Source organism: Patiria miniata, unplaced genomic scaffold, assembly GCF_015706575.1.
Source record: "Patiria miniata isolate m_02_andy unplaced genomic scaffold, ASM1570657v1 HiC_scaffold_5, whole genome shotgun sequence".
Lineage (NCBI taxonomy): Eukaryota > Metazoa > Echinodermata > Asteroidea > Valvatida > Asterinidae > Patiria > Patiria miniata.
In genome coordinates this window covers 23,007,637-23,020,383 of record NW_024037072.1, presented here as the reverse complement: position 1 = coordinate 23,020,383, position 12,747 = coordinate 23,007,637, and the positions used below count along the sequence as shown (strand labels likewise).

Sequence of the window (12,747 nt, the reverse complement as noted above, 5' to 3'; positions counted from 1 at the left end):
TTCCTCATATTCAAAACATAAATCTGACAGTAAAAATAATGTGTCAACCTTGACTCAAATTATTAAAATCTCAGTTTTATATTTGAATGCATGTGTGTGTAATATGTCATTCTCACTCAGCTCAATATAGCTTCCAGTGGCATTCCATGGACAGCTTTAAAAGTGTTCTTTTAGTAAAACATGCAACTTCTGATAGCATGCACGAATCGCAGTTATTTTCCCGCAGATGAGTAGAAGAACATACTGTTTTAAACATACTTCATACTTCATTGGTGTATCAAATTTGATTGTTTTTTTAAGAAAGGAAAAATAATCCAGGTCACTTTCTTTTTGACTCACCCTGCATCATACACATTTTCTAAACTCCAAACTTAAAACTCAAATTTTTACAAAAACATTGTGTAATAACTATAAACGTTGTTTCTTGATGGCATTATATACAGGCCTGCGTGATATACAGTGGCAATATATCAAAACACTGCTTCGATACCTATACTTCGATGTATCTATACCTAGATGCATTTCACACAATACAGGCACATTATATACAAAAACACATAACAACAGCACAGTGAGTAACTGGTATAGCGCACTTAATGAGAGGGTTATCCAATTATTTATGGGCAAAATCAAAACAGGCTTTGTCTCAAGGATATATACTACCAAAAATATCGTGTCTTTGCCCGTTTTCTCTTAGATCGACCTGTAATACATTCATAGGTAGTACGTTTGGTGTGTCAATTTCGTAAGTTATTCATCATCCCATGTAGCCTACAGTTGTGATATTTGCATTCATTCGATTATGTCCGTCTAGAGAAAAAAAGGAAATGTGTCATTTCTTGACATTTGTGTTATTTGACAGAACATCGAACATTAACCACTGTTTTCGACGTTATTGTTTAAGATGTGTTATTTGTCAGATGGTATGATTATACTGATAAGTTGTTCTGAGATCTTTGGCCATGGACGTCATCACTGTAGAGAACTGGTTTCGTGGCGCTGCTTGACGGTTAGCAGAAAAGTTGCACTTATAGTGTAGCAGAAAATTGTGCAAACCTTAAGCACTATTTGATGCTGTGAATGTGCAAAATTATGCTACATATTGCCCGCGCACGTGAATTTTGATGTGCTTATTGCGTACAGTCTTCACGAAATAGACGAAAACACTGTTTTAGCAGAAAATCATGTACTTAGCAGCGCCTGCAGCTTTGGAGGCTTGGAAGATATGAGAGAAAAGAACACTGTTGTGCAAAAAATGGAAATCGCGGTTGGTACATTGCCACACGGCCAAGTTGACTATATAAACGTGATATTGTGATTTGTGTTATGAAAAGGTTTTTCATTTAAAATCCGAACTTGATTTTAGTTGGTTTCACTTTTATTTTTTCAGGAAACATTCTTGCACGATGGTTTTGATGACGGACGTCGTAAGTCACGACGACTAGATAAATAAATTCTGCTTTCTCGACAATTATGAAATAATTGCCCAATGTATAATATTTAATCGAAAGATGACATAATTCAGGGTATAGGCCTACACGAAATTGCGCAAGGCTGTTTTTATACTAACATTGCCATCTAGGCATTTTTCGGTTATTAACTTGACGTGCGGTTTACAATCAACAAAATCTTCCTTTACATTTTTGTCGACTCCGCTGAAGCCATTTGAGAAAGGAAAGCTGTGGCGGCTAATACTCTAATTTCACCAAGTTGGTCATTTGGGACTGTGCAAGCCTGATTCGTGACTTATCGTCAGCGGTCAAATCGCAGGATTTCAGAGACAAAATCTGAAGCTGTTTCATATCGGTCAGGAGAGACCATAAACGACGTGCTTCCGCAAGGGTGAAATTGCCAGACAGATCCAATTCGACAAGGTTGGGCATGTTACTTAGTGCCGCGGAAATGTACTTTATGTCAAACCTTTTCAATTTGCAGCAACTCAAGACCAGTTTGCCGAGAGCTTTGATTTGAGCTAAGTGTGACCATGAACGGCTCGAACCAGCAAGCATCTCATTGTAAGACAGATCCAATTCTTCAAGGTTGGGCAGATTACTCAGTGCCACGGCAATATGCTCCATATCGCGCGCTATCAAATTGCAGGAACGCAAACACAGTTTACGTATAGTTTTCAATTCTGCTAGGTGAGACCATAAGTCATCTGAGCCTCCAAGGGCCTGATTGCCAGTCAGATCCAATTCATCAAGGTTGGATATTTTACTCAGGGCCATAGTGATGTACCCCATGTCACCCACTGTCAAGTTGCAAGAGATAATTTTCAGTACCTGAATGTTTTTAATTTCCGAAAACTGAGACCATAAACCACCTGACGCAGAGAGAGTCGGATTGTGCGACAGATCCAACTCCACAAAGTCGGACATATTTTTCAGTGCCCTGGCGATGTGCTCAATGTGATCTCCCGTCAACTTGCAGTATCCCAAGTCCAGGTTTTGGAGATTCTTTATTTTCTTCAAATGAGATAATGCCTCACCATCGTAACGAAGCATATTGCTCGACAAGTCCAACGCAAGAAGGTTTGGCATATTACCTAGTGCCATGACAATGTGCTCTATGTTATCTTCTTCTAATGAGCATCCAGACAGGATGAGTTTCTTGATACTTCTCATATTTTCAAACTGGGACCATGAACCACATGAGCCAGTGAGATTCTTGTTGTAAGACAGATCCAATTCAACAAGGTTGGGCATATTACTCAGTGCCGCGGAAATGGGATCCATGTCATCCCACGTCAATTTGCAGGCACTCAAGCAGAGCTGCTGGATATTCTTCATTTTCGCCAGGCTAGACCATGAACTACATGAGCCAGCAAGAGTCTTGTTGCGAGACAGATCCAATTTAACGAGGTTAGTCAGATTACTCACCGCCATGGCAATGTGCTCCACGTCATCCCCTTTCAAATTGCAGGAAGAAAATTTTATTTCCCCGACATTTTTTAATGCCGCCAAGTGAGTCCACGAATCCCCTGAACCAGTAAGAGTCACATTGTCAGACAAATTCAAGTAAAGATTTGGAATGTGACTAAGTGCCCCAACAATGTTCTTCGTGTCGTTACTTGCGAAGTCGAAATTGTATAATTTCACATTCTTCAGCTGCGTTAATTCGTTCATGCGTAGAGAGGAAAATTCTAACACACAGTTCCTTTCAATGCGTTGACCAGTCGGATTTTTTACTAAGAGATCTACATTTAATTCCGAAAGATGTGTCATTTTGTTCACGTAGCATGCAAATTGTGCACCAAATCGCAGTAAGCTACTCTCTCGTGCTACCACGCTATGTATTTCCAGGCTGTGAACCTTTTCAAAGTAAGCGTTCTCGTCAGCCTTTGTGTGGTCAGTAACGTTTTTAAAGAAGTACATCAACGATGTGAAATAATCACTACTGAAATCTCTGATTGTGATTGTGTATGCCAAAACCGAATTGATTAACTGCAACGGTGGTAATGTCTGGGACTGACTCTCAAAGTAACAGTTTAGGGCTAATTGTAAGTTTCCATCGTGAAGAATTCCCGCATGTTCTACTTTATCTAACAAAAATTGCAAAATTGAGTTTGTACGGCGTCCATCTTTGTCACCGCAGCAAAAGCGCAGGAGATAATCAAATCCTACTGACTTACGGGTTTGATGAAAGAACTTTGCAAATTGTTCGTCATCTTTTTCACTAAAGTCTTCACTTTGGAAGAATTTGGCAGCACAGAATTCCTGGAATGTCTTATGAATGAAATAAACACTGTTACTCGTATCGAGGCTTTTTTTCTTCTGTACTCGCTGGCTGGTGAGGATGCCAGCTCGTATAGCCATACGAAGCACATCTGGATCAAAATCTTCCTCCCGAAATGAAAGCGTTTGATCAGATGCAAGAAGGCCACGCAGAGCAACCTTTCCAATCGCAATAATGAGCTTTGATATTTCTTCTGGAGATATCATTTTTATCTTTCGTTTGAATATGTATTTTAGTGCCTCATCGTACAAGCGTGACATTGTATCGGGGAGTTCGGAACTCACTCTCCATAACAAGCACATCAACAACAGTATCATGGGACTCCTTGCCAAATCGTACAGAACCTCCGAGGATTTTATCCTCTCAAGAAGCCCAGAAGCTCGGAAACTTTCTTCAGAGTAAAATTTGTGCACATATTCCTCAATGTCATCTTTGTTAAACCCCAAAACATTCACAAGAACAAAGGGCCTCTCAATCAAAGAGCCCTTTGCCAGTTTGTCATAGTGAGAGGGGCGAGTTGTTACAAGTACACTGCATTTGTCATACTCACCCTTTCGATTAAGCATTTTGAGAAGTGAACCGAATTTCGTCTCATCAAGTTCAGTGGTCTTGAATTCATCAAAACCATCCAACAGAAACAAAACTTCGTCAGGCTGGGTCGTAATGAAGGATTTCAACTCTTCTTTATCTATGTCCTTTTCATCTAATAACTGATCAAACACTGAGTCTATTACATCTGAATCCTGTGTCAGAGAATGCATTTTCAATACGAAAACTAACTTATATTTCTTCAGTACAGTGACAGAGCCACAAGCCCAATCGTAAGCAATTTTATCGAGAAGAGTCGTTTTACCTAGACCAGCCAATCCTCTCAAAATTGCCCGTATAATTGGATGACCATCTCTGGATTTGATTTCGAAAATATCCTCGTATGTTTCTACTTTTCCCTTTAAATCATAATCGCCCTTTTCTAATTGTAACTTAGTGTAGATGTCCATAATATGTTTTTTGTCATCATCCATCCATGGCATCATCTGCACGTAACTACCCGTATTTTGATAGATATATTTTAGCGTCTCCTCGCACTTATCTGCAGCAAGTTGGGCTGGATCAGGTCGAGCCTCGTGTAGTGTACTGCATCCTGATTGTTGTCCTCTCTCTGTGCTTGACTGACCCATTTCTGCAATGTAGAGTAATACAAGAAATTTGAAATATCAGTGACAGAAAGTTCTCGTTCCCTGTTGCAATCAGTTCATTCCGAATCAAATACTGATTTAAATTTTAATATTCTGATTTAAATAAACAAAATGTAATTTTTGTTAAATAAAAAAAAATCGCCAACCCTGTAACGTACTTATGAGCATTATGACCAATGGTTCGGTGTGCCGTTATCTAGTCTTTAAAGGTTGTATCAAATGTTTGTTTACAACGTGCGCATTATTATACGAAAGATTCTTAGAGTTTATAACTGAATTGCGTGGGGATTTACCTTCTGAACCAGTAGGCATGCCTGTAAGTGGTGTCCCTTGTTCACTGTCGTCTTCCTGGCTCCTTGATGAGCGACGCCGCCGCTCTACAAATAAATAGAAGAAGTGAATTTCAATTTTGGTCAAGTTGCAATTAATTGGCTCCATCTAGTGAATATTTTTTATTTTCTTCATTTTGGTCACTTGGTTCCTTTGTTTTTTCGGTGTGAGAATCACTTTGTGCTGAGTAAAAAGACCTTCATCAATGTTAATTGGGAATTTTTGTTTGACATTTTCCGAATACTGACTTGAGTTTTGTCGATGATGAGTATTATAGGAATCTGAAAACTCCTTTGTTGATGGGTGTAAGGGTGTGTTGGAAGATTATGACAAATTTTGGGAAATATCAATGTTATGAAAGTTAAAAAAAAAAATACATTTACATAAGTCTGATTTTAATTTAAATATTCTGACTTAAATAAACAAAATCTGATTTTTGTCATAAAAAAAAAAAAAAGCCAACCCTGTAACGTACTTTTGAGCATTGATTACGCCAATGGTTCGGTGTGCCGTTATCTCGTCTTTAAATGTAGTATCAAATGTTTGTTTACAATATGCGCATTATTATACGAGAGATTCTCGGAGTCAATAATCGAACTGCGTGGGGATTTACCTTCTGAACCAGTAGGCATGCCTGTAAGTGGTGCCCCTTGTTCACTGTCGTCTTCCTGGCTCCGTGATGAGCGACGCCGCCGCTCTACAAATAAATAGAAGAAGTGAATTTCAATTTTGGTCAAGTTGCAATTAATTGGCTCCATCTAGTGAATATTTTTTATTTTCTTCATTTTGGTCACTTGGTTCCTTTGTTTTTCGGTGTGAGAATCACTTTGTGCTGAGTAAAAAGACCTTCATCAATGTTAATTGGGAATTTTTGTTTGACATTTTCCGAATACTGACTTGAGTTTTGTCGATGATGAGTATTATAGGAATCTGAAAACTCCCTTGTTGATGAGTATAAGGGTGTGTGGGAAGATTATGACAAAATTTGGGACAAATCAATGTTTTGAAAGTTAAAAAAAAATACATTTACATAAGTCTGATTTAAATTTAAATATTCTGATTTAAATAAACAAAATCTGATTTTTGTTATAACAAAAAAAATCGCCAACCCTGTAGATTACTAATGAGCACTGATTACGCCAATGGTTCGGTGTGCCGTTATCTAGTCTTTATAGGTGGTATCAAATGTTTGTTGACAACGTGCGTATTATTATACGAAAGATTCTCAGAGTCAATAATCGAACTGCGTGGGGATTTACCTTCTGAACCAGTAGGCATGTCAGTAAGCGGTGTCCCTTGTTCACTGTCGTCTTCCTGGCTCCTTGATGAGCGACGCCGCCGCTCTACAAATACATTGAAGAAGTGAATTTCTATTTTGGTCAAGTTGCTATTAATTGGCTCTCTGTAGTGAATGTATTTTTTTTTATTGTTCACTTGGTTCTTTTGCTTTTCGGTGTGGGAAACACTTTATGCTGAGTAAGAAAAAACAATTCATACCTTTTGTCTTCCGCTTTCGACGTCTACCAACAACATTATCTCCGTATAAATATCTCACTAGAGAGAGGAAGACAATAAACCATATAGTTCAACGATTAAGGCCGATGTTAAGTAAAATGTGTCGCGTGTACATACCACGCATTGATAATAAATGAAAATGTAAGGGACGGGGCTTGTTTCATGAAATCGACTTTGATAGATTTATTTATTCCATTCACTTTTACAGTAAAGTAATATAAGTCTTGGTTCGTGATTTTCACTTTAACTTAACTGTAACATCTAAACCGATAAACGCTCAGCCTCATGTAGTATATTAATCACTCCTGAAAGTAAATATTCCAGCTTTACCGACTTTAAGTTTAAATCGATAAAGGAGGGGCAGCAGTAGTTAACTGGGGCGCTGACTGGGGGGGGGGGCATCGGGGAGCCTCGTGTTCTGAAGGGGCACTCAATGGGTTTTAACCCAAAACCAAAACCTACTTTTCGCTTTCCCAAAATTCTGATTGGGTGGAATTGGCACAGGTATTGAGCGAAAAGGAAGTTAAGACCAAGCATGCGTGACCCTGCAAAAGTAACCTTTTTTGCTGGTCACAGACTGACCCACTGACTGACTGACGCTCACTTGGTCTTGCTGGACCAACATTACGTGGCTTGATTAGTCATTGTATGTACAAGCTACATGATGTGTATTACACTCGCAAGGCTTGTTTCATGCACTTTCATGATACATGTGCAGGTAATGTCAAGTCTGCATGCACTATGGCTACAGTAGATTGTTTGTTGAGTGGTCGGGCACAACCCGACCACTCTTTGGATCTGTTACGATTAATCTTTCTTTCTTTCTTTCTTTTTTTTTTTTTCCGGACAATACTTCTCCGCGGGTTTTCTCTTAAACGGTATATGGTATGAACTTGTAACTTTCAATATATATCGACCCTCATCCCTAGTGGTGCATATTACTCTGACGTCATGATTACGTCATCAGGTGTCAAATTACAAGTGATTTTATCTGAAAAAGTGACCAATTACTTTCACCTATAACTCTTGAACTAAATATTCAATGATGTTTGTATTCTGCAATCAAATAGACCATTAAACGCTTAACAGTTTTTGTCGTGTACGTGAACTCGCTTGACCTTTACTTCCGGGTCTACCGGAAGGTCAAAGTTAGGTGAATTCAAAATGAAGACGTTAGCCTGAAATCAAAACAAGGCAACATTTCTTCCAAACGGTTCACGGTATGATCACAAAACCTTGTGTGAACCTGTACCGTGTTACGAAGATGTTATAAATTTTGTTACGTCATCATGACGTCATCAGGTATCAAATTACAAGCAATTTAAGGGCAAATTTTGACAAAATAGGTTGCTTTATATCTTGTGAACTAAATAGAGTATTGTGTTCGTTTTTTCGTGAGGTTGTAGACTATACCGTGAGAAACATTTCGTGTTCCCGGACGCAAAACTGCTTGACCTTTACTTCCGGTGTTACCGGAAGTGCAATAAAAACTGAATATAACTCAAAAGCGGAAGCATTTTACTACAGACATATATATTATGAAAGTGTTTAGTGAGGAATGCAAGATGCAAAAAGCAGTGTGATGACGTCATCATCCGAAAGGGCGCCCCCTATCGGCACATAAAATAGAGTTTCCCTTCTTTAATTGTAAAACCATCCGTCCAAATTTTACCAAATCGCACCTTGACATTCTCTGATTAACCACAGATAACTTGGCAAGGTTTCAAATTCATGACGTCATCAGACCGGAAGTTGCCTTAAGGAGAATTTGAAAAAGATCATAGTTTTAATTTAATTTTATCATTTGATCCCTGTCATATTTCCGAAGTCCACATAATGATATCCATTACAATGTTCACCTTTGGATCTCTAATGCTGTGATGTCATCAAACCGGAAGTTAGGTGTTATAAATACGTCATCAAACCGGAAGTTAGGTGTTATTAATACAAACAATTATATTTCCTATATTTTCATACGTTATTTTAACTTTACAATGAGAAATTATCCTCTCCGAACTTTATCAGTATTCATTCACCATTTTTGACTGATGACGTCATTAAACCAGAAATAACTTTTTGTGCACATAGAATGTTTACTGAAATTTATTACACCGTTAAAGATACCTTTTTGAAACATTGATTGTACTTGAAGGGTTTTAATGTCCTGATCCTTTTTTCTACATAAACATATATTCTTAACTTAACTGGGCAGTGTATAATGAAAAGGCTGTCCGCCCGACCACTCTGCGTTTGTAACTAAACAAACGCGAAACTCTAGTTTCAATTACGTTACCACTACAGCTTTTTCTACGAATATTTTTAGCAATTCAGGATCAATTGAATAGAATTCTGTACACACTAAAACCAACACTACTAGGCTTGCTTCGTCTTGTTTCATTGCTCAAGGAAAAAAACAGCCTTTCCAATAAACAAAATAAATAACAAAATTTAAATGAATTACCAGAAAACTTCAGGGCCACGTTTTCGTATATTTGTTTTCCGTTGTAGTCCCCTGCCCTGAAATAATTTAAGTTTAGTAGCGATTATCTAATCATACTCACATATTCCCAGAATGAAGGCCATCGCAGCTATCAAGGCACCAACAATTCCAACGCCAATTCCTGCCCATTCTCCAGCTGTCAATCCATCAGACCCTGCAGGTGTAGGTTTGGCTACGGTGGGCGAAACTGAAACCGTTGTCGTGTTGGATGATGTTGCCATTGCTGTTTATTGAGTGGCTCGCCGAACTACCGAAAAAGTTGACAAAATTTAACTGAAAAACAATTAGAATAGAAAAGACGGAGACACTATGGACAATTCCTCAGAAAAAAAACCGAACACTAAGTCACACCAGGACGGAACCGGCCAATTTAAGATTACTGTAATGTTTAAAGGTACAAATAGGATCATTTGCTCGTCATGCATATTTGTTTCATTCGAAGACTCGAAGCAACAAAATTGCTCACAATCTTAAGCAGGGAGCAAAACAACTAATCTGTTGAAGTTGTAACTCAGTGGCTTCTCTACATTTTAAGAAGATGGAGAAAAATTTGTGCCCATTTGGGGTGCAGGGAGCATATTCCGTTGCTAATGTACCGTAGGTAAAAGAAAAGTATGCCAAAACTATAGGTTTTTTTTAAGGCAGTGGATATTTTGCCGGAGACGGCAAACCTTTAGTAAACGTTAGCTTGCCGGATATGCACTGAACATGCGCAGTTAATATTTTTTGGGTACTTGAGGCAATTTCCGGTGACAAATTTTAGTCTGGCTCCATGCCAACATTATCGCTGTAACTTCGTATTGACAAGATGGGAATCATTTTACAATTTCAGACTTTATTTCTCTTTAAAAAAAAAATCCTCCACTAGCCACAAATCTGAAAAAGAAAATGTATAATACACTGCAATAAACTGTTTGAGACAAGTTAAAATAATAAAAGAAGAATATTCTTATTTTTGGGGCATGGGGGGGGGGGGGGAAACCTAAGTAATGTCGCCAGCGGGGATCGGGATCGAACCCGGGTCTTCCCGAGAGATCCGTTGCATATTCACTGGGCCAAGTGTGCTACATAACCATTGGTGGTAATTTAATATATCTTATAATTCAGCCCTATCTTAGAGAGTACAGCGCCCTCTGTTGATATGGATTGCCGCCGGCAAACCTTTAGTAAAAGTTAGCTTGCCGGTGTGACAGGTAATTCTGTCCCCCCGGTAAATGTGTCCCCCCGGACACATTTACCGGCTCGTGACCCAGTAAATGTGTCCGGGGGGACACTTTTACCTAGGTAGATTTGTCCCTCTCCAGGTAAAAATGCCCCCCTGCCCAACGGTGAAAGTGTCCCCCTGGTAAATGTGTCCCAATGCAGTATAGTATGTACTGAGAGCAGATGTGTGGCAGTGATTATCACATGTGTACATATGCGTCTCCCTCTACAATGGAAATTCATCCAATAGGAAATTTCGTTTGGCGCTATGATGGGAACACGCAGACCAATCCAAGTAGGCGATGTATCAATGAGACGAGGGCCATCGCCATGCATCGCCGCTGTATTGACCTATCGCGGTAGAATCGCGATAGATTTCACCGTACTCCAAATCGAAACATTGTGTTCACACATCATCCAATAGACCAAATTAAATATTTTTATATTCATGAAGGGCAGACTAAAAGTCCAAAATGCATACCTTGTAGAGTGAATTCATAAAAACAATAAAGAGAACTGGCCTTCTGGGTTTCAAAAGAGGGGGACAAAAAAAAACCTGGGGGACAGAATTACCTGGAGGGGGACAGAATTACCTTCCACACCTGTGCCGGCATTGCTCCGGCAATATATCCACTATCTTTTTTTTTTTTAAACCACCTTCAAGCTACTAGTTTTCTTTCGGCCAAAATCATGTCCAGTCCTATCTAAACTTTGAGCTAGGTTTTCTTAATAAATAGGTAGATGCGCTTCGGGTAATCGTCGATTAATTTAATTTGGTGCATGTGTTGAATGGAGGGGCAGGGCGGTGTTCCTTTCGCTCGGTATCAATAATTTCCTCACTTTGGATTTAAAATACAAATATCAACGAAATCTAACATTCCAATACACAAATGTATGCGTAAACAAGCTTACCCTAAACACAATTCACGATTCCCATATTTAAAACACGACAACTTCAATAGCATTTCCTCGAACCAAAGCAAAAACCTGTAAACGCCATTAAAATCTGCATACCTTGCTATCATGTCACGTACAATATTACATTATATTCAAATGCATTTAATAACTGTATCTTACCTTCAACTGACAGTGTATCTAACTTAGGCTGAAGAATCCTCGCCTGCAATGAATCCAGTGCAATTTGAGAAGGTGCAGATAGAAATCTTGTATTTCGAAATGTGAATGGGAATGTGATGAATGCGAATTTTTGTTTCCGGCAGTTACCATTTGTCTGAGAAGAATTAGCTGTTGAGGAAATAGGCCTGGTATTCAAGTGGTTATTGTTGGAATGCTTTGCCAGTGCCGTATACCCAGGGTGACCGTAAGGTCAGAGCCAAATTCTGCTAAATGCACATCAAAAATCTGTCAGATTTATTAAAAATCTGCCAAATTCCCCAGAATTAATCGAAATACACTATAAACATTTAAAATCACATGCAGATTGGTAGTATTGCTCTAATTAAGATTCATATTACATAAACAATCTAGTCACATAATAATGTTGTGAAAGTATTGGAAAATTTCGGGCAAAACGCGGATCAAAAACCTCAGAACCTAGACTAGCCAACCTGTCCCATTATGCAAGGGTTTGTTTGAAAGGATTGATTTTTTTTTTTAAATAAAGGTACACTTTTTTGTTCAAATTTGCTGTTTTTTCTGTCAAATAACCATTTTTGCAGAATTCTGCCAGAAATCTGCCCAAAAAAAATCCATTCTGTCAAATTTTCTGTCAAACTCGTTTTTTAACAAAAATTCTGTCAAAGTTAGCCGAAAATCGGCTAAAACGATCACCCTGCGTATACATAACCGGTTCAGACTGGATTCTGGATTTGATTGTAGTGGCGTAAACCAGACTTTGCCCGTCTCGTTCCCATACCAACCAGCGATTGCAGGCGCAGAGTTCATGTTTGTGACAATATATTAAACAGTGCTGGGAGTTCATGTCCATGTATGTTCATGGTGTTCATTACCAAAGTGCGCGTGCGCAAGATTCGTGCTTAACAACGGCTTTAGCAACGGAATTTATTTATTTATTTATTTATTTTGGCAAAAACAAACAAACATACAATGGTATAAAAAACGAACGCATTTCATGTAAATACAAAGCCAAGGATAACCCGAAAAGCTGTTTATAAGACGGCTTAATTCCATCGGGGTCCTTAAAAACACACATACAAGTACAAGTACAAATAAAAAAGTTCAAAAAATAAATTGCACTGGATCTAGCAACAGAAAAATAATTTAAAGAAAAAAATCACAGAAATCACA

At 38.5% G+C, this 12,747-nt stretch overlaps 1 protein-coding gene across 1 annotated transcript; it reads right to left on the bottom strand.

Annotated features, from left to right (window-relative positions):
- Nucleotides 1–181: 181 nt before the first annotated feature.
- On the bottom strand, nucleotides 182–5,893 carry LOC119741295 (NLR family CARD domain-containing protein 4-like). Its single transcript, XM_038217046.1, has 3 exons — nucleotides 5,875–5,893; nucleotides 5,225–5,308; nucleotides 182–4,915 (listed from the first exon to the last, which is right to left on the bottom strand). The coding sequence occupies exons 1-3, from the start codon at nucleotides 5,891–5,893 to the stop codon at nucleotides 1,689–1,691; spliced, it is 3,330 nt and encodes a 1,109-aa protein (XP_038072974.1). The 3' UTR covers nucleotides 182–1,688.
- Between the last annotated feature and the right edge of the window lie 6,854 nt (nucleotides 5,894–12,747).